Source organism: Onychomys torridus, chromosome 18, assembly GCF_903995425.1.
Source record: "Onychomys torridus chromosome 18, mOncTor1.1, whole genome shotgun sequence".
Taxonomy (NCBI): Eukaryota; Metazoa; Chordata; class Mammalia; order Rodentia; family Cricetidae; genus Onychomys; species Onychomys torridus.
In genome coordinates this window covers 34924120-34950188 of record NC_050460.1, presented here as the reverse complement: position 1 = coordinate 34950188, position 26069 = coordinate 34924120, and the positions used below count along the sequence as shown (strand labels likewise).

At 43.1% G+C, this 26069-nt stretch overlaps 1 protein-coding gene across 44 annotated transcripts in view; it reads right to left on the bottom strand.

Moving 5' to 3' along the window:
• Window positions 1–26069, bottom strand: part of Map4k4 (mitogen-activated protein kinase kinase kinase kinase 4) — a 153495-nt gene that overhangs the window by 84007 nt on the left and 43419 nt on the right. For all 44 annotated transcript variants that reach the window (XM_036167653.1, XM_036167656.1, XM_036167660.1 and 41 more), the window contains exon 3: window positions 3998–4054. In XM_036167653.1, the coding sequence (XP_036023546.1) occupies window positions 3998–4054 (57 nt within the window). The remainder of the gene's footprint in view (window positions 1–3997; window positions 4055–26069) is intronic.

Sequence of the window (26069 nt, the reverse complement as noted above, 5' to 3'; positions counted from 1 at the left end):
AGCCTACCCCAGTAGATTCAAAGCTGAGTCCCAGTGAATTTTTCCCTTAGACAAACAACTGCCTGTAGGGGTTGGGGATTTAGCTCAGTGGTAGAGCGCTTGCCTAGCAAGCACAAGGCCCTGGGTTCGGTCCTCAGCTCTGGGGGAAAAAAAAAAAAAAAAAAGACAAACAACTGCCTTTCTTGCTTCCTGTATACACTTCAGTTGTGAGGCTGTGGCACATATAGCTTTACAAGATGTTATTTAAGACTGGAGAACACTGAGTGAAAGGTGCATGGGCTGTCTCTACACATTTTCCTGCAAATCCTTAGTAATCTAAAATTACTGTAAAACAAAACAAAGACACATGCACATTAATAATCTACTGTGCTAGTATTATGTAGTTTAAAAAATCTGAAAGGTGATCTTTGGACCCTCCCTGAAACCAACCAGATATAAATTTCCTTCAGAAGAATCCTTCTGTACTCAATTCTTAATTCTGTTGAGGTTTAAAAGAAATCCGAAGAGATATATACATGTTGACAAACAAATGTCTCTCTTGCAGACGACTCCTTAGTTCCCTACACAGTCCCATGTCAAAGGACCCCCCCCGCACCCCCACCCCCACCGAGCAGAAGATGAATTGCTGGTTAGTTATGTCCAGGTTCTTCATATAACCAACTCAATTGGGTGAAGCAGGCCCACATTTCCTCACTCACTGCAGCTGGTGCTGGAACCACATTCATTCAGGCTGCCAATAGTCAACTGAGGGGCAAGAACCATCCATGCCTTGGTCTTCCCACCCATACTATTCTTCCCTTCTGAGCCTCCTAACAAGCACTTGATTTCTTCTAACAAGTCATGAGTCTGATTTTTTTTTTTCCTCCAGGAACTAGCTTTTGCACCTTTTCGACCCTGAGATGAAACAGAATGGAAACCAAACAGAACCTTGTTTTCACCAAGAGAAAGCTCTCTGATAACCCCTCCTGCTGGAGGTGAAGTCTGCTGCAAAATCTCTCCCATGTACCACCCAGGTCCCAGCCAGGATAAGGCCTACAAGTTCACAGGCAATACCCAGCTCTTAATGTTCGGGGTAGATAAGGGCATGTTTTCCATGCTGCCAGCTGAATATGGTCCTCTACCCATAATCAACACTTACTCTAGACCCTTTCTGAGCCACAGGCTACAGCAGAGGTCATTACAAGAAAAGAATATGTAAGAATATTACTGAGGAGCTAATATACTCAATGGTTGGTTGAAGGTTGGTTCTTTTTAAGGCTCACCATCTGGTTTTCACTCTACTGGAATACATGAGCTCTGCATTAATTATTTTAAAGGAGCCCTGAAAATACTTGTGTTATGCATCTGTCCCTAACCTTGTCAAAAGGCTAGAAAATACCTTTTGTATACAACTCAGTGTACACTTGGTGTGTAGGTCAGTGATACACCACTTATTTAGCAAGGATACACAAGGTCCTCACTAATCCCCAGCATAGAAAATAACCATAATAATAATACAAAAGCATCTAGTACATGTATAAGTGTGCATGTTCTTCAGATGTTCTCAGATGATTGCAAAAGAAATATTGCTGTGGGATGTCTTCTGTGTGTTGTGACTATGTGTTGCTCTCATTGGTTGATAAATAAAGCCGTTTGGCCTATGGCAAGGCAGCTTAGAGGAAAGTGGGAAATCCAAAAGAGAGACAGGAAGAAGAAAGGCTAAGTGGGGAGACACCATTCCGCTGTCCAGGAAGTAGCATGTAATGGCATGCAGGTAAAGCCATGAACAAGTGGTGACATACAGGTTAACAGAAATGGACTTTAAGATAGAAGAGCTAGCTATCAAGAAATCCGAGCCATAGGCCATGGCCATGCAATCCATAATTGATGTAAGCCTCTGTGTGTTTACTTGGGTCCTAGCGGCTGTGGGACCAGGCAGAACACAGGAAAACTTCCAGCTACAAAATATACCAAAGCACACAGTGGCTACTGTAAAAAGGTATAAGGATGTAGCTTTTCCTTATATTCTCCTATATATTATAGTTTCTCTCTCTGGTGACCATGTATTGCACATTTATCAGACTCAGCCTTAGATAAGGAGGTCCTTCACTTGAAATCCATCTGAAGTGTAAAGGAGGCCACAACAGCTATTCAGGAAGCTCAGCACACGCTGAAGACACTAAATCCAGAGAGAACCTAAATTCTGGATTCATAAGTATCAAAGCTTAAGGTTTACTTTTTAAAAATTTTTTTTTGGTTTTTCGATTTTTTTTTTCTTGAGACAGAATCTCTTTATATGGCCCTTGCTGTCCTGGAACTTGCCATGTAGAGGCTGGTTTCGAACTCATGAAGATCTGCCTGCTTCCTGAGTGTTGGGACTAAAGGGTGCACAACCATGCCTGGACCAAAGTCTAACAATAAACCAGTCAACAAGTAGGTTTATAAAATGCAAAAGCCCTGTGCTCCAGTGACACCATATCCCAACATAGCAACAGGAGACACAGGGGCAGGAATGGGGACCAGCAAGAAGGTGCCCCTGCCTGCCCCTGCCTGGCCCAGTCTCCGAGAGCACTTCATAAATACCTGCTCTATTTAAACTACAGTAAGTCAGAATGTGCCACTCTTTCATTGCTCTTTCAAAATGGTTAGCTGAGCCGGGAAGGGGGTGTGGGGCACAGAGGGAGGCAGATCTCTGAGCTCAGGCCAGCCTGGTCTACAGTGGGTTTCAGGACACCCAGGGACACACAGAGAAACCCTGTCTTGAAAAACAAACACAAAACCAAAAAATTTTAGCTGAAAAGCATCTAGTTTTCCACTGGGCTATATGCCAAAGTAGGATCCTACAGGACACAACTGAACTGTCCACAGCATAATGTGTCAAATCTTTTGAATCGTCAAACAAGTAAGTTTCTAGTTATCCTCTTTGACAACGAAGAGGGCAGTCACCTAATGCCACATCTTCAAATATTTCTGTCAGATTCAACAGCTGCCATGTGATCTACAATGTTTTCTAATTCCAACTCACAAATGTGCACACTGGAGAGGTGCATACTGTTGGAGCAGCAGAGAACACCTCTCCAAATTACTAATGGCACACTGCTCAGTGTTGTCATGACCATCCTCAATAGACTTCAGACCTGGGGGAAATCATGATTTGATGTAAAGACATCCCAAACTCCTAAGATCGTCTTCTTCTAGCAAACTGTGACTGTGTTGAATCTGAATCAGCATGGAATAAAAGGTAGTGAATGCAGGAGACAAAACTGATTAAAAGAACTTAAAATGAGGTGGATGTAGTTCCTCATAACCTGTGTCTATTTTACTAAATAAGTAAGCACTTTCAGATGCACATACACTCAACACAGGCACACCCCTGCATGTGCACATGTGTGAACTCACACCTTGTTTGGCTCAGTTCTCTTTTTCCATGTAAAGCTGCACAGTAAATCCTCATCAACCATTTCAAGAACTATCTTTTGCCACTCAATTTTGCCAACAATCTACTAATGTTCTAACAGATGTTTCTCTTCCAATCTCTGGGAACTTGGCTGGATATTTTCTTCTCCCATGATTAAAAAAAAAAAAAATTAAAAAGAAAAGAAATGGAACAAGTGTGGACTAATACCCTAAGGGAAGCTCTCCCTTCAATCTCTATTCATGTGACCTCCATGATCCCTCCTCCAATCTTTTCTATTAGTGAAGATGTTACCAATTACAGTCCATTTTGTGGCCAAGGATGATGTCACTCAGATGGAGGGCAGGTGTTATGGGCTGATTGTAAAAAAAAAAAAAAAAAAAAATTAAGCAAATGCTTGCTACTGACTTAGTTACTTGGGGACCATCTGCAACAACTCAAGTATGTCAACTGGCCTGCCGCTGGACCATGAGCATCAAATGCCACAGGAGAACCATGTGCTCAAGTGATCACAATTTCCAAGCATGGAAAGGCTCTTGTACTAGGACAGGAGTTAATTTTAAAATCACCATCTCTTCATAAACATGTGTGTTCCAACCTTACCTCGGTGACATCCATAACCTTGATGGCCGCCAGCTGACCTGTTTTAACATGTCGACCCTGAAGAAACAGAAAAGAAAGACTAATTAATACCAACATTCTGGACAGCCATCCAAACAGAATGGCTAAAGTTTCTCACACAGCGTCTCTTCCTCATGCTTTTCCTATTACTAATATATCAAATGAATTTAGATAAAATACCAATTCTTTTTCTCATAGGTTTAATGTATCAATGTCTCCAAGGTACTTAAAATACTATTTTGTTAAATTTACATTTCTATATGTATGCCTGTGTACGTTTATGCACACTACATGCATTCAGGAGTCCATGAAGGCCAGTAGAGGGCAACAGATCCCCCTAGAACTGAAGTTTACAGTGGGTTCTGAGCCAATATGTGGGTGCTGGAAACAAAATCAGGAAGCCATCTCTCCAGCCCTCCAATCCATTTACATAATGTGTTTGTCTATACATTGGGGTTACCAACCATTCCTTCAATGGCCAAAAACAATAATAAATAAAACTCTAGATATTTATTTTATACCATAAATGAGTAATTACATTTTCCTAGTGGAATCCCAATAGTAACTACCTGATTTCACAAATTACAATGAACATTCCTCTTTAAAATCTTCCTACAGCCCCAAAAGTCACTGTAGAGAGTATGGAGACTATGATGCAGGGTAAAGAAGTATACAAAAAGATTCAGGGACAAGCAAAATAACTTTGTCACAACTATAATTTTTCATCTAGGAACTAAAACTATGTAGCTCATTCATGTCACTCTGTATTTCAAAAGGTCTGCTCGAATTCTCCTCTCGCACTGATGGGTTTAGCTGTCAGCCTGCTCTCTGCAGCAATGCTTTGCTAGCATTTCTCAAGGCAATGACGAGGAACCACCTAGCTATCCTGAACATGAGCTGGCTAAGGATTCAGTTCTTACAAATGACCCTTCTGCAACAATGCAAAGCAGAAATGACATCCTCACATTTTCCACAAATCTGTCTATCTTGTGGCCTCATGACAGAGAGAAGGAGTTTCTAACATCAAACCCAAGGACAACTCTCCACTTACTCAGAACTTGTGCAGGAACTCCAGTCACAAGGACAGAGCAGTCCCTGAAAATGTTACTATTTGACACCTAAAACACTGTAATTAAGGAACAACTGGTATGCTGAGCAACCAGTAGTGAAGACAAGTTTTAGACTAGTATATCTTGGGCTCCATGAAGGACAGGCACAGTAGTGGTATACTTCATAGCATTGAGAAATACAATAATCAAGATGCAAAAAACAAGGTGGGACACTTGGGGCAGTGGTCAAATATAACCCCAGACCATGAGTCTGTCCCCTCCATCAGTAATAGCATCAAGACTCTCCCATGACTGTGACAGCACAATCACAGAGTCAAACTGCTTTTCTTGAACCCAAGAAGGAAGAGTACATTTAAAACACAGTGTAACCTTATCCTCTGACATCGCCATGTAAAGGATACAATGATCTTCTCCTACACAGCCCTTTAGTCTTTCAGCCTTTCTACAGTAGATGAAAGGCTATTTCCAAATCACTACAGCAAATTTCTCACAGCTAGAAATGAGGTGGTGGGAGAAAACCGAGTTGTTCGGGCTCCCCGCTCCCCACGCCCTGCCCCAGAAGATAGGTATGCTATGTTGGACTGGCTCAGATAAAATAGAGTAGGGGAGGGACTCTAGATCTAGAAAACACAAGTCTATCAAACTGCTCTTAAACTGTGTCGTCTTCCTTATTCCAAATGAGTAAACTAACAATGCCCTATCAGTGACATCTGCCTGGCTCCCAGTAACCAGAATTACTCCTCAACAGAGAAACCTCATAGCTTTTGATTCATTTTTGCTTCCCACCCTCCACCCCCAAGAAAATGAATGTTTCTTTTTTAAGAGGGGGAAAAAAACCACACTAGGCATGGCAGAGATCCAAGCCGAGGAAAACAGCCTACTTTTCAACTCTCCACTCTCCTTCGTGTTTCGGACCGAGTCAAAATCACCACCTTGCGCTTGCAAATATGCAATACCTAACACATGTTCCGAGAAAAATCACATGGTACAGCTTTAAGACTCAGGACACGGCTGCAGCCTGTCTCCACCTTTAATGAAGTTGTCCCTGGTCCCCCAGAAAAGTCAGAGGGAATAACATTAAGGGAAGCTTTTAAATGCCATGAGGGGAGAAATGGCAATGGTTCTGTTTTCCTAGATAATCTTCTAGCATCAAATACTAGTTAACAGATGCATGTTGTGGAATCTTCACCTAGACCACTTACAACTCCTTAAAATATCTGATGAGTCACTGTGTCCACTGACAGGCACAGTCTCATGGTCTCTTTCACATAAACAGGAACTTGGCAGATACATGAATGTATCCAAGATGTTAAAGACAAAGCTTAGGACTCTAACTCTTAGGGATGGTCCCAACATACCTTACGCCAATGTCTCCATCAAGAAATTTGTTTGGTTAGTTGGGTTTTGGTTTTTTGAAACAAGGTCTCATGAGACCAGCACTAACCTCAAATTCCTGATCCTCCTGCCTCAGCATCTCAAATTCCAGGCTTAAGAATGCCCAGCTCCATCAGAAAACATTGCATTCAATTCAACTATCCCTCACAAATCCTTGCTGCTAGTGCACGTTTGAGAAGGAGGTGCACTATAACTTAGCATGGTTCCTGCTCGTGGTGTGTCTGTCAAAAGCTTGCCCTTCTTTAAAGCTTCTGTGTTGCAGCATCCTTCGGCCTAAAATCAGATGCAATACTACAGGAGGTTTTGTTTACTTTATGGAACTATGTAAGCAGATGCTTAATGGAAAAGTAAATGTTTTCTAGCTTCAATAGCACAGACAAGTGCCAGATCATGTCACCTCAGCTCCAGCAAACATGATCTGGTGGCCCATACAGCCTTGTAGTCCTGTAAGAGCAGAGCATAGACACTTGCAAAGCCCCACTCTGGGGACACTTGGTGAACAGGTGTCTCCTGTGCAAACTCCCATATTCCTCACAGAACATAACACAAGCATCATTTTATAAAACAGAGAAACTAAACTTTAGAGACAATTACATTGACCAGCTCAAGTTGACACCCAGACCTACTTCCCCTACCAGATGTGCACTTTAAGACAGATACATCCTATCTAATCAAATTAAACATAAACTTCTAGTATATTATTCTACAAATATTGATACTAATTTATAATCAAATATAGCAACACAATAACCAACAATAACCATATACTGTCCATCCCTGGCTTGGGCCTCTATGACAAAGAGCATCTATAGAGAACAGAAAGGTGTATGAGGGCAAATTCAGAGCCCATGGGTCTCCAAAACTTATAATGGGCTTTTGTTTATTCAGTTATCTCATTAGCCATTTTCTTTCAATAAATATTGGAAATCAAAATGCTTTCTCAAGTAAGTCTACCAAGCTTAATCCAAAACTGCTTAAGAACATGGTACCTGCTCAGGGAGAAGGGGTGTGTGTGTGTGTGTGTGTGTGTGTGTGTGTGTGTAACACTGTACTTGCCCTAGAAGAGAAACACTATTTGTACTCTAGTGGAAACACAGGATAGTGAGAAACCACTGTTCTCCTTTGCTGGGAAGGGCAAAAGGGTAGTTTCTAGGGAGCAATAATAACCTGAAGACAATCAATCAAAGAGTAGAACAAGGGCTCCTTCAGAATGAAGCAGCAAACAATCTTCTCTATATCAGAACAGATGTACAGGTGGCCAAAAGTAAGAGGAAGAACACAATGATTCACCTAGGAGGACAAGCCCTGCCATAAAACCACGCAAACTCTTTGCAGACAAACAGGCAGTGCCATACACTGCACACCCAACCAAGACAGCAGCTCTCTCAAAAGCTTAGGAAAAGATTTCATCATGGTGTAAAAAGGGAAGCAGGTCTGGCTGCTTCTCATTTCCACTGAACTACAAGCTTTGTTTCAGAAACCTTGGTTCCTAGACATTTTAGTGATGTTTTATTGGTGGTTTGCAACGGTTAGTTTGGATTTAAAGATGTTCACTGGGTGTTGGGCAGATGACTCTGTGCGTAAAAGCACACCTTTTAAAAAGCACAGCACTCACTCAAACAATGCTGAACGGAGCCTGTCTGCAATCCTAGTGTTCCTACGGCAAGAGGAGGGCAGTGAAAGGAGAAGCCATGGACGTCCAGGATTAGCTAGCCCAATCCATGGAGCAGCAATCAACAAGAGATCCTGGGTCTCAAGGTAAAAGGTAAGGACCAACACCCAAGGTTATCCTCTGACCTCCAGACAAATGCACCTGCATGCACACACAAGTGTGAGCATACACACAGAGAAATAACTTTCTCTTAAATCAAGTTTATGAAGGGGTCTGAAGAGATGGCTCAGTGGTCAAGAGTGTATATTTCTCTTCCAGGACCTAAGTTTGGTTTCAAGCACCCACACCAGAAGGCTCACAACCACCTGTAGCTCCAGCCCCAGAGGATCCAACATGCTCTTTTTGTTGTTGTTGTTTTGTTTTGTTTTATTGAGACAGGGTTTCTCTGTGTAGCTTTGCGCCTTTCCTGGAACTTGCTTTGTAGCCCAGGCTGGCCTTGAACTCACAGAGATCGGCCTGGCTCTGCCTCCTGAGTGCTGGGATTAAAGGCGTACATCACCACCACCTAGCCCAATATGCTCTTCTAACTACTGCAGGTACCTGTACATAGATGGCATGTGCACATGTGAACACACGCGCATGCGCGCGCACGCGCGCGCGCACACACACACACACACACACACACCTTTTAAAAGAAATTGCCTAAGGGAGAAGTGTTAAGCTTTTCTAGTAAACAAGTCATGCTCAAGAATAAAACAGACAAAAATATTGTTCCTGTTCCCACATAATGTGTAGACTTCTACTCCAGCTCCAACATGAGAACTGAAGAGACCAAGACAAGATCCATGGCTTCCTAAAGCAGTGTCTAGTGGCTTCTTGTGTACTTTTGAGGCTCACTTCTGAGGAATGCTGGGAGTGGGAGGGACAGTCTTCCCCAGGGAAGAGCACACCAACTGGTTACCCAGTACCAAATGGTCAGCCCAGAAAACATACAAGTAAGATTACACAGACTGAACAGGTAATGTTTAGGAATATATATTTACATATTGATTCCTCCCCAATCAATGAGTCACCATCTTGCACAACAGAGTTAGCAAAGAACAAAGGAAACTTTAGACAGATGTGGAATATGTGTGTACTAATGAGAAAAAGAAGCCATGAATTTGAAAAAGATAATGGAGGGTATATAAGAGGGTTTGGAGGGGGAAAGGGGAGGGAGAAGTGTTGTAATTATAATATGATCTCAAAAAATATTTTTTGAAGTTACACACACACACACACACACACACACACACACACACACACACAAAGGCCAGACTGAGATTCCCCTATCCCTTAGATGCAATTCATATGAGGAGGAATGTCAAAGAGCCACGCCAACACAGTGCCTCGTCTGGGACCAACACATCCATCACAGCAGCATCTCCCATAGACCACCAAGAGGTCAGCTTGAAAATGCCAAGGTCCTCCCTGCTCTAGTTTGCTTTCTAAAGCACCTATGGAAGGAACCCCATAGCTCTGTGCGAAACAGGGTGAGTTCAGCACAAGGCGATCTGATGATCACTCCATCCACCCATCCATCCCACAAGCAGAGAGACCAGGGTAACTGGTTCTGCACTGTAAACCCCAAAACCACTTGAGTGGACTTTACAAGAAGTGTCTACAAAATAAAATAAAGTAACAGCGGAAAGAGGGTACATGGCAGGCAGACAGCATTGTGAGCTATCTAAGGAAGCATACCGCCAGCCTAAGGGAAGAGTTGAGAGCACTTGAGAAAACAGCTAGATATTCTAAACAGCTCCCTGCAGGACAGGACGGTGGGAATAAGGCCCCAAGGAGCCCCTGGCCCATGGTGCAGGTCTCATCACTGGCCTCTGGTATGTGGCTAAAGACAGGCAAGCTCACACCTTTGCATATCTCATCCTGTAGCTCCTACTTCTCCTGACAACTAACACTTGCTTGTTGCTTCTCCATCTCCCAGGACCAGTGCTTCGAGTGAGCAGGCAGACAGAGGAAACTTTAGAATGTGTACTATGAGATCAGTTAGAACGGGTTTTAATAATAATAATAATAAGAAGAAGAAGAAGAAGAAGAAGAAGAAGAAGAAGAAGACGACGACGACCACTCTCGAGAGTTTAAAAACCTCTCTATCAAATCATACCTTCCTTGGGTAAAAGCTGCTTATCTACAACAGCACTAAAGATAACTAGGCAAACTGACCGTAAGAGTATCTGAAGCCACGCCCCTCCCCAATCAATGAGTCACCATCTTGCACAGCAGAGTTAGCAAAAAAACAAAAAGCAAATGCATTATGTACCACATTTTCTTTAAGGGACCAATCTGGAAGAGAAACTTTCCAAACCTTGAACTCCTGAGTACCATATAAAAGTGCTTTTCCTAAAGGCTCAGAGAAATTATTATGAACACCAAGTACGATCCAGTCCTTGCCATTAGATAGCTTCGGGGAATTATTACACCCAGTAGTACAAAGGGCCTAGTCATCTGGGCTCTACATACTTGTTCTGTCATTTAGAAACTGTCTCAAAACATAGCTTCTTAAACCATGGGTTCAGACCCCATAAAGGGAACAAAATTAAATATGGGGCCATAAAAAAAAATTAGGCAACAGTAAAAATTTCTGAACAAGCAAAGGGAAAAATTAATTAAAAACTCAAACACTTGATTCCAGGTATTTCTGGCATCGTGCGGATTCCCTGCAGCCTGGGCTCTGGACACACACAGCATGAGTACTCTGTGCCATCCAACACCAAGGAATACCGCCTAAGACACCCCAGCTCAGAGTCAAAACTGTTTACTGCCTATGGTGAACTGCAGTGTTTTTACTGCTTTTACAGAAACTTACAGTTCTATTACAGAAAAGAGACTTTTAATGTTTTCTTCTGTCATTCCTCAGCATGTAAGTATCAAATTAGTGAGTGTTTGGATTGTTTTGTGAGGAGGTTTGTTTTAGGACAATGGAAATTTCTGACTATGACCACATGTATCATACCAATACAATTACCATTCCCTTCATTCACTTGAAAAATTCTCTACTCTTTACTGTATGCAAACTTATGCATAAGAAATATACATTCACAAGTAAGTAATTAGTCGATCTGTTCATGCTAATCCTCAAATTCATATTCTGTCCTGATGCATTAGGAATGAACACTAGGGCCAGGTGTGAGAGCGCAAGCCTTTAATTCCAGCACTCATGAGGTAGAGGCTGGCTTGGTTCCGTAGAGTTCCACTTCTACATAGGGAGTCTCAAAAAAATACTAGGGGTTCAGGAGATACGAAATAGCACAATGGGTAATGCATTCTGATCCCCAGCACCTATGTAAAAAGCTGGTCATGACAGAATGCACCTATAATGAACGCTAGTACTGAGGGCAAAGATGAGACGATCCAAGGGCTGACTGCCCAGCCAGTCTAGCCAATCAGTGAGCTCCTGATTCAGTGAGACCTTGTTGTAGAAACTAAATAAATAAGGTAGAGATGAGTTGAGGAAGGTACCTAACATTGACCTCTGGCCTCTATGAGCACACACACAGGTACCATCTACTACCATCCACCTACGAATTTTAATAAAAACCTGTTTATTATAATGGTAACCATTTGTCCAGAATAAAAGACCAAACAGAATTGTAGTATTATCTCCTCACCCAAGAAGTTTCTATACATTTCTCTCTTGTGACTTTTAACATACTTCATTCTGTGAAAATATATCCACATCATCGTGACACTGAAATGTAAGTTCAAACATCACTAAAGCACTTAGAGTAAACGTTTCCCATTGGCTTAGGGACAAGCATCAGCACTTCAGACACTATCAAAAGACAAAAGAGCATGTGATAAAGGATGCTGGTTCCATTCTGGGCTGCTGACCTGCCCATGGATTTCTACTCACCACTAACCTAACCTCCAATTAACGTTGCAAACTGTTGCTTCTCTAAAAAGCACTGCTCATGGGCCTAGATACAGGTACACTGCTTTTGGAGTCAAACTAGGAACGCCAGTCAATAAAAAAGAAAAGGAGAAAAAGACCATTTGATAAATAAATTGATGGTGCACACTGCTACATGTTATTATTTATATGTGATTCCGTGAGGTATGAGGTCATAGATTCAATTGCTGAATAACAGTAGCAAAAGTTTGTTAGCACCTACATTACAAGATTCTGTTTTGGCTTGATATGGCTACACATCTCCCATTTCACATTACCCTGGCACCATAATAAGGTGCTTTCTGAAGGTTCCTGAAACCAGAAACCACTCTCTAAACATTAATAGTGGGGTCTTCTCCCTGGTAATTCATTGACTAGGCTGGACATCACATTTCTGTTGTAGGGAGTGAGTAGTGGTGTGATATTTGTATTTTACTATTTTGCTGAACATTACAAAAAAATCAGGGAATTACATAATTTTTAAAACTTTCCTAGTGTGTTCAGAGAACAAAGCAATGGGTTTTGTAACCCTTTTGTTCAAGGGTATCATGAACTTTGGGCATACCCCATTACCATCTCCAGCCTTGCTTTCCCTCTCCTGCTGGTGTTCTTCTTCCAAAAGGCTCACCATTTTAAAGCCTGCGTTAAAATTGCTGTCTTAGGCTAGGCCCAAGGAATCAGTATCTAAAACTGACCTGACAACTGCCCCTAGGGACTGGTCCCTTAGGCCAGGAGCAGCTCTCAGCATCCTCTCGGCCTTTATCACCAAGAGTCCTAAAAAATACTTGCAAGGCCCAGGACACTGGTAGGTCTTGAACCACAGCTGAGTCTTCGGAAGAGACTGTTGCTGTTACTATGTGGGTTTGGTTTGGTTTTAGTCAAATATGCTTGATCTAGATCTACTGTGCCTTACTCCATGGACAGTAGTGTCAGCACACAGTACGTAACACCAAAACCCAGATTCTCAGTAAGAAACATTGTGAAATTCCCGAAACACTATCACACGTGGCAGTAAACTGAACATCATACCACAGCTAATAAGATGTATGGTTGTCTCCTGGATTCCTGGAACAAGAGGTGCTGAACTGACAAGAAGACAATACAGGAAGCAGGCACCAGAGGAGACTTCTGAGAGCCCCGAATCCTTTCCGCCTTTTACTGTTTTGAGCACACAAATCTACCGTGCAAACAGAACCCAGAGCAAAACTGAAATATGTCAGACGCAGGCAAACTATAGGTAGGTGTGCTCACCCTCCTTTCACCATGCTCGAAGTTGGTGCTTTTGTGGTCTAAGGTACTGGGAGAAGAAGGAAAGGAGAAACAGAGATGGCAAATCATGAATTACTGGACTCTCACCTCTTACCCCCTGCTAGTCCAGGCCTGCACACAGGAGCCGGACCCTTCAAAGCCCTTAGATGACCTTTCCTTCTAGGCTCCAGGCAATTCCATGTAAGCATAACTCCTTCAACAGACCATCCAGGGATAAGCTCACTGAGATACAACTTCTTCACAGAAAACACGATCATATGGAGGGAGGGAGGGAGGGAGGGAGGGAGGGAGGGAGGGAGGGAGGGATGAGAGGGAGGGAGGAGAGGGAAGGGAAGAGAAGAAAAAAGGAAAGCAGGCAGCCATGAATCAACTCATTTGCCTCTGCAGTGGACAGGACATCGCCTGTCCAGGTCCAGACACCCCTGTTGTTCCTCATAAGCCAGGTGCCCATGTCTTTGCCCTCATACACTGTATACTGTAGCCCTGCAAAGTCACTGCACAACAATGCACAGGAAATCTCAGGAATTTATATTGACAGGGGAATATGAAACCTACAGATGGATGGCTACAACCTTAATTCAACCCTTAAAAAAAATAAGAAATATATATATATATGGGGGGAGGGGCAGGAAACCCTATTCACCATTAAATTTATATACCAACAAAAATGTAGTGAAAACAAAAACCAGATACCTAGCTGGATAGGCCCAGAGCCTGCCTCTGGAGAAGACCTGTGGGACTGTTTGTACATGACCCCTGAGGTCCAAGGAAGAACACATAGAAGGCTTTAGGATAATGGATCTGTTCTAACTATAGATTCAACAGTCCATACATGTGTAAAAAACTCTTTCCAGGCTTGTACACACAAAGAAAACTAAAGTTACTTTTACTTGACAATTTTTTAAAGTAACTGAACTGAAGCAGCAATAATTCAAAAGCCAGGGTGCCTCAGCCCTTGGTTCTCTTTTCCTGTTTTCTCAGTGAGGGGCCCCTCAAGACAGACAGACACTTCCGCTCAGAGGCTGTTTCTTGGCATTGTCTTCCTTCCCTCTCCTCCCCTGCCCCCTTCCCTTTTCCTATCCTTTCCACATTGCCATTCAAGAGCTTCAAAATTAAAGAGTTCCTGGTGCTCTGGGATGCTCAGATGGGAAAACATCAAAAGCAGGACAGGCAGACTTCCTACTCCATCCAGTAGTAGACTCTTCAATGAAGTTCAGGGAGGGTCTGGTAATGCGGCACGAAGCACATGAAATGGGTATCCATACAACATCCATGAACACTACCCTGCACCAACATGAATTCCTACTACACTTTTCTGGAAACACAATGCAAATAAATCAACTTTATCCATTAGCAAAAACAAAGCTTCAGAGTCACATAAAGTGGGGAGCAGCCTAGGTTCACATCATCACCTCCCCTCACTGGACACCTACACCTCAAAGCAAAGATGGACACTAATGTCTGCTGCTACTTTACTCTGCCCTCCTTGAATGAAAACAGAAAATAATTTCATTCAGGTTTTTGGAAAGTAAGTCATAACTGTCCTCAATCTAAACAGAACAAAGTTTGTGTGAAAACAAATTATTTTAATACTTCTGCTCTATTTAATTGGTAGGTGTGTTTCTAATTTGATACTCTAAAAGAATTTCTGCAAAATTCATTAAATTTCACCCTAAGTTCACAAACCAAGTTTAAAATGACTGTAAGTCTGGGGAGACAATTTGCCCTTTTGGTGAGAAAAACATATGGAATGATTTTGAATGATTGTTGAGGGACCTGATGACAATTACAAGTCTGTGAGCCTCTGGTCCTCCTCACCAGAGGCCATGCCTGGCCATTCCAGTTGGTCAGTGTCCTTTCAATGCACACTGAGTCAAGTGAAGCCAAGTGAAAAAATCTCAGGGTAAAGACAGTGGGGTGGGTCTGCTAGAGCCCTAGCCCTGCAAGGCCTTAGAGAGCCAAGCTGGGGGGTGGGGGGAGAAGAGCCTTACTAACCTCACCCGGATCACCTCAACGCCAGCAGCAGTGATAACTGAACATCTGCGATAATCTGCTTCACTCCTGATTTCTGCCTCTAATACAGGAAGAGCAAGTGTGCAGAGGACTGGAGCCTTCCTCTTATAGCCCTCCCACTCTCAAACGGCAGTCTTCAATTCATCATGTGAGGAATAGATAGAGGAAACAGCATTGTGAACTATGCGTACAGTCTACATTCAGCTGGGTCCTGGTCACAATTTCTCACCACCTGGCCACAGTTGTCTGCCCAGCATAACTGCTTCTCATCACCATTTTAGCTTCTGTACCTGACTGCCAGAGACTCGGCCCAGGAACCCCTGATTAATCTTCTCGGTTCAATGTAATGGAGATGATCAAAGGGAAATACTGAGTCCCAGCCTCTTCTTAAGAAACAAGGCCGGAGGAAGAGAAGCCGTTGCTCCTCACGCTGTTTGCAGCGCCACGATTTCACACAGTAATGCTTTTAGTCTGTGAAACTTCAAAATGAGCCCGGTGTGGGGGTGCACTTGGGAGAGTGTGCTAAACAGAGGGACCCTGAGTCCAGGCCAAGCCTCTCTTATATATGGGAGTGTGTGAGTGTACATATAAGAATCATTATATTAAACTATTGCTATAATCATGATTAAGACAGTAATGTAGTTAAACAGCTTAAGTAATTGTAGTAATAAGGTACATGTCAAGGGAAAAGTACACAAACAAGTAACCATTATGAAAAAAAATTAAGAAAATCTGTGTTTCAATTAGTTTTTCAAAAACAGTTCAGAAATAACTCTATAGTGAGCAACTGTTCCAATTTCTATTAAGGCACCATGCTCAAAAGGCCGTGTGACCTGCAGGAGAGCCGGAGTAAAAGGAATAGCAGGTCTGAGTAGGAGCAGCAGTGTGTTACAGCTCACTACCCAGCTATCAGCCAGCCAGGCTGGCACAGCAAAATTAAAGCAAATGTCCTACTAATTAAAGGCTGAGACAGAAGGGAGCACCTCTGTGTGGGGGAGGCTGCCCCGAGCCAGCAGGCAGAAAATACTCTCTGCACCCAAAGCCGTGGCGGCCTGGAGAAAGCAGCGGCAGGTGCACTGCCAAATGAGACACTGGACCACACCAAAAAAGCACCAGGGCCGTGCTTCCCAAACCCTGAGAATTCAACAGTCAGGCTATTTTATATTTTAGATAACAGATCCAGCACAGCCAAAGCCAATGGCTCCACAGCAAGCTGTCCTACTCAGGAAAAAGCCTTCACCATCAGTCCGCCTTCTGAGATGAAATGCAGACTAGGAGCTGGGAAACCACACTGAGAGAAGAGGTGAAACACTCCAATCTTGAACGTGCATGCATGCGTGCGTGCGTGCGTGCGTGCGTGCGTGCGTGCGTGCATGTGTAAGAGAGAGAGGGTGGTGATGTCTAATAAAAACCAAGTGTGTGTGTGTGTGTGTGTGTGTGTGTGTGTGTGTGTGTGTAAGAGAGAGGGTGGTGATGTCTAATAAAAACCAGGTTAAATTATAGCTCTTTCTACTCAGTGTGTAGAAGGGAGTCTCCAATAAACCTCTGCTGCATTTTCTCAGCAGACCAGACCATGCGCCCACCCATGTTAGCCTTTTTCCTGTCAACATCTCTCTCCACCGGAAAGAAGCTGCCTAGCCTGGGCAAACAGAGTTTAAAACACTCCTTCCTAGCACAGGAAACAAAGGGAATGAGGACAAAGATGCCAACGCTGGACACATAAGGAAAACACAACCAATGCTCAAACTTTTAAAGGAAACTCTCTGAAAGGGGGAGAAAAACCCTCAATTCTGAGAAGGCTCTAAATCTGAAAATAGCTGCAAATAAGCAGCTTACAGTTTATTTCCTTCCACACTACCTAATCAATTCCACTTGTGTATACATTTACACTATGGGGAATACACTGAAGAGACCAAGGCCATGTCTCAATGGTTGAGAGCTGGGCCCTGCTCCAGGCCTCCTGAACCTTTCTAACATCCAACTTTAAGACAGTTATGTTCATGCTTATCTTAAAGCAAAGCCAGACTGTGTGACTGACTGACAACCACTAAAGCTGTACCATCCTTCCCTCTAAGTCATGACCACCACCCTCTCCCGTGTCCAGCTTCACCCATCACTCAGAAAGGGGAGGTAAAAATCAGTCAAATCTACTTTTCTCTGTCAAAGATTCTTGCAGCACAGAAGCCTGGGCAGCCACTTTAGTTCAATTTACTGACCAAGGGAGAAATTTTGCCCAGAAACAATCAAAATGAGAGCGAGCATGGATCCACAGAAGGTGGTAACCCAGAAGTAGACTATGTGGCTGGTCCAGGACCGACAGAAACAGCAAGAACTTCCCATGCCCTGGACCACAGAATAAGCCTTGTTATTGCCACAAGCGTCTTTGGTTTTGTTTGTTTGTTTGTTTGTTTTGTTTGGGCTTTTTTTTTTTTTAAATTAAAAGTGAAAAAAAGCAATATGACAAATTCCATTAAAGGAATTCATGAGCCTACATTTTAAATACAATCTGTAAAGGAACTGTTTCAGAAGTGAAAATACCATTTTTCTATTTTAAATTGTTAAAACACCTAAAAGTGAAAGTAATGGCCCTATATGTAATGACTATCTAGATTACACACCTGCTAACAGTAACATTATTGATCTATTTCTCCTAGTAAGACAGATTACTACAATGAATATTTCAAAAAGAGACATCAAGAAAACCCTTTCCAAAAAACAAAAGGAGCAGTACACAGCAGTTTTCAATACTATTATCACAGCTGAGAAAAATGATTCCAGTATTACTCATTAATTAGCCTACACTCACACTCTAGACTTTAGCTTGTTTCGAAACTGTCTTTCTTCCTTATTCTTTTGACTCTGTATCACTGTGATGTGAAATCACCCCCTCCCCACACGTACACCCATAAGGTGTGCTTGAACCTTTGGTCCTCAGCTGGTGGTGGTATTATCCGGGAAGGTAATAAAACCTTTGGAGGCGGAGACTTGCCGAAGGAAGTACGTCACTAAAGGTGAGCCAGGACTAGAGGTTTTATGGCCAGGCCTCACTTCTTTCTATTTTCTGCTTGCTAACTATAAATAAAGTTAAGTATAAACAGCCAGCTCCCTCCCCTGCCAGCATACATCACCTACCACCAGAGGCCATAGCCCTTCTTAAACTGCAGGCCAAGATATATGGCTTTTGTTAATGTTCTCCTATGTGAGCAAATAGTATTTCTAAGTGTGTGAAATAAACGCTCTTTAAGTCACATCAAACCCACAGAACTCCCGACATACATAAAGCTATGTCACAACAGCTCCACATGGCAAACAAAAGCTGTAACACAACTGCCAGAATCTATTCCTGTGTGCTCAGACAAGAAGAGTATTTGGGGTTAACAGCACCCCAGCACTGGCAGGCTGGCTCTGTGAAACCTCACTTCTTTCCATCCTCAGCCTTGGGCTGGCACACTGGTGTTGCTCTTTTGTTAGATTATACTGTAAATGTAGCAGGAGAGTTCTTGTTAGGTTAAGGTGGATTCCAAGTCTTTCACAGATGCATTCACGCCAGAATCCTATGTAATTCCTAGTCTTTGTTCCCTATAGAAATCTTGCATTTTCCAATCCATCCGGTCTCTGAATGTTATCAGTTTTAAAACTCTAGAAAAATTTACTTCTCCCAATCCCTTTGTTTGGAAAACACAAGACTACTTGTGCACATTCTGGAAACAACTCTGGTTCTTCTCTATCTAGAACAAACTAACTGGGTGAACATTTTATTTTACAAGCTCCACCAATTTCACCACTAAAAACCCTGGAAAACTACAATGTCCAACATAAAGGACAAAGAAGCCAAGAATTCATACACAGTATAAAAAGTCACCAGTCTTAGTTGTAATTTGTAAAGACATAGCCTAACATATAGGTTGGGCTTTCACTCTTTTCAAAATGGCTCTACCATGAACTCACTACAGCAGTCTGAGAACGGGGACCTCATCATTTGCTGAAGTGGCTGGCAAGGGTACATACAAAGAAGTTATGCTTCTCCTAGCCTCTCTGGGTTCTTCTCTGGAGCAGTATGCTGAGGTTAAGTGGGTTTAGGCTCCCAGGTATCTAGTCTCAATCCAAAGCAGTTGTCTAAGAATGCAACTTGAATGTTCTGTCTCTATGCTGTCAGGCCTCTCTTCCTCACAAACAGCTACCTATCAAATAATAGTCATGTCACATTTCCATACGTGATAAAACACTAAAACTCATTACCATACATACCCAGCCCCTATCCATCCAAAGACACTGTTGGGAACCAGCATAAAAGAAACCACTGTTTCCCATAATCCTTTCCTCTCCTTCCAATTACACCAGAAGGAGGGCCAAGGACTAGGGCCCAAGAGCAGGAAATTTGTATTAAGTCCGAGCACCTCTCAGCCCTCTGCTAGCCCCAGTGAGACAACAGTACAGCTTTGTGTACCACATGCTGGGGGGTTTCTCCACAGCAATTTCGAATGAGGAAACTATGTTTATTGCCAGACCTTTGTTAAAGGGCTCCCATTTAGATGGCTGTGCCCTTAATAATCTTCCCCTGTGCCACTTCAGCTGTGGCACCTCTACAAGAGCTGACAACTCAGCAGATGGTATCAAAAGTACTTCTGTACTCAGAGTTGAATGGGAGGACCGAGGGCCTGGGCCAGACAGAGATTCCATTCAGAAGCGCCTCCTTTGAAAAGTCCTCTGGTGTTCTAAATCCTAAGCATTCAAGTCCATGCAAGGGAAAATCCTCACTGCCCAGAAGGGGAAGGGAGGGGCCACCACCAAATGTGCTACCTGTGCCAGCCATGGACAACTTGCCAAGCTGAAGGCAGGGTAGATTGAGCAGCACATCAACACGTGACCCATTTCATATTACATATTCTAGACCCTTGAGATGAAGCCCTCCAAATGGAGAACACACAAGTCCTGATGTTAAAGCCATCACCAGGAGCATCACCATTTACAGCATGTCTTGTTAAAAGTTCACTTCCTATCACATACTTTTTAATCTAGGAAACGACTCTGCTTGGCAGGGGCTCCTGGTTCTGTTTTTTCAGCCAAGAAACTGACTAAAAGAGGCTCAGTTGCCTGATCTACAGACCTGTTGAGGCACAGTCCAGGAGTTCACCAAGGTGGACTCTCACCCTAGAGCTCACTGCTTTTGTAGATATAACTGCCCTGAATCTGGCTGCCCTAAATCCAGACCCATGCTGCATGAGCTCAGTGCAGACAGCAGATGTGGCCCTACAATAATGCCAGACACACAAACATGACTACTTAAGCAATCAATGCCTCACATGTCACTGTAAAAAGCTAAGCTATCACTGTATACACAACCATAAAAGAAAAAAACAAATCCTAAAGTCTTCATTAACATAATCTTAAAAATGAAGTACTATCAAAACCAAAGAAAAACAATACTACCCCAGTAGAATATTTAATGTTTATAGTGTACTTATAAAGCACAAAGGCTGCTTAGAAGTCTATTATTGCCTGAATATTTTGCTTCCAGAAGACTTAGCAATTCTAAAGATAAAACCAATTGGTTCTTTGAGTATTTTTCTAAGCATGCTTTCCCTACCTCTCTATCACTTGACTGCGTTATTTTACCCAATTAATATGTTGTTGTTTCACTCTGTCTGGGGATCAGAGCAAGGTCCTACATAGTTTGAGAACAAGGTCCTACGTAGTTTGAGAACATGGAAACAAAACAGCCAATCCAGAGGCGGGGCGGGGAGGAAAGAGGATGGAGTTAGTGAGAACACTCAGTTACATGGCCTCTCCTTCTCCCTCCCTCTCTGTCCTCTTAGGAAACCCACAAACTTGAAGGAAATACCAAAGAGGTGGTATTATGCAAGATGTCTTCAAACAAAGAAGTAACTAAGAGCTCTTTCTAGGAGAAAAGTGTCCAAGGCAGCAAATGTTGTTCCGCAGAAAGATGTTTAATATAGTTTAATGAGCCTTTTCAATCTACTGACACTGAAGTAGGACGCCTGAATAAAATGGCAACCCTTTTTTATAGCAGGGAGTCCCCGGAAGAGACTGACTTCTGTTGAACTTGAGAGAACAAGCTGATGAGGTGTGTGGTTATTTCTAGTGCCTCTATTCCTGACACAGACTGGATTTCTCAAGCCTTTTCCTCCCTTTCTTCAGACCAGCTGCTTCTTCCTAGGAGGAAAAGCATAGAAAGCAGAGCTACAGGATCCTTAGGACCTAAGAACGCCAAAAACGGGTAGGCAGCCTGAGAGTGGGGAAGCTTTACCTGCTTACAAGACTCAAGTGACGTGATGTCCTTTAGGCCCTCAATGCCACCCATCCCTTTTCCAAAAAGGATGTAAGACTGCATTATCACCACAACTACAACACAAAAAATCTCTGACTTACCATCTTCAAGGACAATGGGTCCTATGTCTGAACCCTGTCACAGAACTGCCTCAGTTAGGGTTCTACTGCTGTGAAGAGAACTAGAACCACAGCAACTTTTTATAAAGGAAAATATTTCATTAGCGGCTGGCTTATAATTCTGAGGTGTACTCCACTATCGTCATGGCAGGAACATGGCTCTACTGGCTGGTTTTACGTGTCAACTTGACATACGATAGAGTCATTCGAGAGGAGAGTCTCAGCTGAGGAAAAGCCTCCATGAGATCCAGCTGTAAGGCATTTTCTCAAATAGTGATCAACAGGGGAGGGCACAGCCCACTGTGGGTGTGGTGGTGCCAACCTGGGCTGCAGGTCCTGGGTTCTATAAGAGAGCAGGCTGGGCAAGCCAAGGGAAGCAAGCCAGTAAACAGCCCCCTTCCACTGTCTGCATCAGCTCCTGTCTCCAGGTTCCAGCCCTGTTGGAGTTCCTGTTCTGACTTCCTCCGATGATGAACTATAATCTGGATGTGTAAGTCAAATAAAGTCTTTCCTCCCCAACTTACTTTTTGGTCATGGTATTTTGTCACAACAATTGAAACCTTAAACTGAGGCAATGGTGGAATGCAAACAGAAAAGATGCTGAAGAGGGGGTGAGAGCTCTGCATCTGGATCCTCAAGCAGCAGGAAGGAGCAGTGAACCACGGGGCCAAGGTTGATCATCAGAAACCTCAAAGCCTGTCCCATCCAGTGACACAATTCCTCCAACAAGGCCACACCTACTCCAACAAGGCCACACCTCCCAATTATGCCACTCCCTGTGAATCTCTGGGGTCGTTTTATTTCAAACCACCACAATGACAAACCTTTTTAGAAAGTTTTACTTTCCCATTAAAATACTCAATGATCTGTTACTACTACTGTACATGTGATTTACTGAATAAAAAGTCTGAAGCACGCTCTAGATTTTGCTTACTCACTATAGTATTTTCTAGGATGGTGTTTTATACTTTCAGTGAGGGGCAGACACAGAAACATAGTTTATAGACAATATTTCCAGAACTTGTAACAAGTATTCTAGAGTTGGCAAGACGGGAGACCTAAAAATGGAAGGTTAATGTGTCCTTATTCCAAAAACACTTGCCAAACAATCACTGCAGTGAGTCTCTAATGTCACTTAACTGCATTAACTAAGTGTGGAAGGTCCTGTATGGCCTATGGTTTTCCTCTCACTTATCTTCTATCTCAAAGTCACTCAACAGTGGAGTGAAACCTTAGGAAGGAAGCAAGTCCTGCACCTCTGTTCTCCATGAAATAAAATGCAAAATTCACTAACAATGGTGCCATGACTACACAGCTTCAATAACACTGACTAACACAGTGCTGCTCTTCTAAGTAATAGAAGCCATCCTGGTAATCTGGTAGAGCTGTGGTAAAGAGGATCTGGAACACACAGGACACAGACTAAAGTTCAATCCTGCCCCTAGCAATGTACCTGTAGTAAAATATTATTGTAAGGTGTGTTACCTTTGTTTATGTTGCATTTGTTTATCTCTGTGAAGCCGTGTTACTGTGCCTGTCTAAAACACCTGATGGTCTAATAAAGAACTGAACGGCCAATAGCGAGGCAGGGGAAAGGAGAGGTGGGGCTGGCAGGCAGAGAGCATAAATAGAAGGAGAAATCTGGGAGGAAGGAGAAGAAAGAAGGTGGAGGAGTGAAAGACGCTAGGAGCCAGAGAAGAGGCGGACTCCGGGGGCCAGTCACCCAGCTACACAGCAAGCTATGGAGTAAGAGTAAGATTTACAGAATTAAGAGAACGAGGGAAAGCCCAGCGGCAAAGGTAGATGGGATAATTTGTTAAGTAAAGCTGGCTAGAAAATAAGCCAAGATAAGGTCAGGCATTCATAATTAAGAATAAGCCTCTGTGTGTGATTTATTTGGGAGCTGGGTGGTGGGCCCCCTCAAGAGTAAAAGAGGGGGGGGGAGTACCTTTTCAATTACTACAGAATAGTCACTGGTTTTCCCAGCTACAAACAAGAATAGGCTGGACTGGATGATATCTCCGCAGCTCCCAGGTTCCCCGTCAGTTACAAGTTTTATTTATGCCCACACTGAAATCCTGCAGGAGGGTCTGAGAAGCAGCACTTAGAGCCTATGATTTTTTTTCTAAGATCACAGAGTCTTCCCGACCTCCTGAAACAGATGATTCAGACACAGAGGTGGCATGCCATTACTCTGCTTATGATGTACAGGCAGAAAGGCAGCACGCCTCTCTACTGGAAAGCTGTTCATTTCATGAAGCTTCCTTTTACCCTCATTAACATACTGAGATTGACTCACCAAAACAAGACAAAACGACCAAGCACGGCCTCTCCAAGACCAGCAACGTTCACGGTGTCGCTATACTTCATGCGCCCTGGAAAGGTGGGCACATAGCCAGGACCAGCAGCCCGGAGCCCAATGCTCCGCACCTGCACAAAGAACGAGCCCTGACCCTGGGAAGGCAGAGAGGGACAGCTCCTTCACAGCACAGCAGGCAGGAAGAGGAAATGTAACGCTCTGCGGATTCACTTCCTGCCCCTCTCTGCAGTCAACTAAGGGAAACCCTAACTGTGCCTACGACTCAAAAACCCAAAACGTTCACAATGCAGACACTTTCACTCGCCCCCAAAAAGGTGAGTTAGATTTTAATACCTCTTTCCTACTGGAAAACCAAGGGCAGACACAATCAAATCTTCAGTGAACTAACAATTAAAAAGCCAAAGACTAATGAGAAAGCAAATGTTTACTCCCTTATTAACACACAAGATTCAGTTTAAGTCCTTTCATATAATTCCCATTCCTCAAAAAATAAATTATTATGAGCTTATTAGTACAACTTTATCTAAAAGTGCTTTAAAGAAAAAGTGAGGGATGTAAAAAAACTGACCGAAAATCAAGCCAAGACTGCTTTGCTAATACACAACTTTCAAAAGGGTAGTTAATAAAGAAAAGAAATAAAAACTGACTCTTGTTATCCCTTTTTATCTAACAGAATAAAAATCTGGCTAAGGATAAAGTTTCCTACATGCACAAAAGTATGGCCAGCAACTCTTATAACAGATATACACTTTTTAATTTTTTTTCATTTATTTTACATAGCAACCACAGCTTCCCCTCCCTCCTCTCTTCTAGTTCCCTCTGCCCCCTCTTTTCTACCCCCTCCCCCATCCACTCCTCCTCTGTACTCATTCACAAAGGAGAGGGCCTCCCATGGGAGTCAACAAAGCATGGCATAACAAGTTGAGGCAGGACCAAGCTCCTCCCCCAGCATCAAGGCTGGGCAAGGCATCCCAGGACTGGGAATGGGTTCACAAAAGTCAGTTCATGTCCCAGGGACAGGTCCTGATCCACAAAGAGACCAAGCTACACAACTGTCACACACATGCAGAGGGCCTAGGTCAGTCCCATGCAGACTCCCTAGCTGATGGCCCAGAGTCTGTGAGCTCCCATAAGCTCAGGTGAGCTGTCTCTGTGGGTTCCCCTGTCATGACCTTGACATACACACCTTGCTAGTACAACCTCCTCCCTCTCTTCAACTGGACTCCAGGAGTTCAGCCCAGTGCTTGGCTGTGGATCTCTGCACCTGCTTCCATCAGTTACTGAATGAATGCTCTCTGATGACACTTAGGGTAGTCACCAATCTGATTACAGTAGATGGCCAGTTAAGGCACCCTCTCCACTATTGCTAGGACGCTTAGCTGGGGTCATCCTTGACATACACACTTCTTAATGAAACATAAATACCTGCTTATATATTCTGTCCTGTCGAACCACAAGAACACTGAACCCGGAAGGAGGCCAAACTGAGCTAGATTGGAGGATGAACAGTGCACTAGGGACAGAAGCTTTGAATCTGGTCGGCACGATGACACCCTTCAGCCCTCCTCCAGTGCCCTAGGCCCAGCACTAGCTTGTGCAGACTTTTCATCCAGTAGATTCTTGGAGTCAAAAAAGAGGGTGGGGGAAAAACAGGAGCAAGAAGATAGGGCAGTGTTCCCTTGCTAGGTTTAAGTACTTACTCATTCCCTAGTCCTGGTCATATGAATTCATAGCCTTTACTATAAAGCCTACAAGAAAACCTTTAAGAATTTTAGACCAGAATATAAAATTTTTCACTTAAAAAAAAAAAAAAGCTGTCCACACCCCCAACTACCTTCAATACATTACTTACTCTAAGCAGTAAATACTCATCTGTATTTCTTCGCAACAGCAAGGCACAAATGAAAACACATCTAACCCTGCTACTCACTCTTGTGATACCTCACACAATGTAATGGCCAGTCTTTGTTAATGTTACTATGTTGTATGGCCTTCCTCTGGACTTTGCAACACTCTTGAAA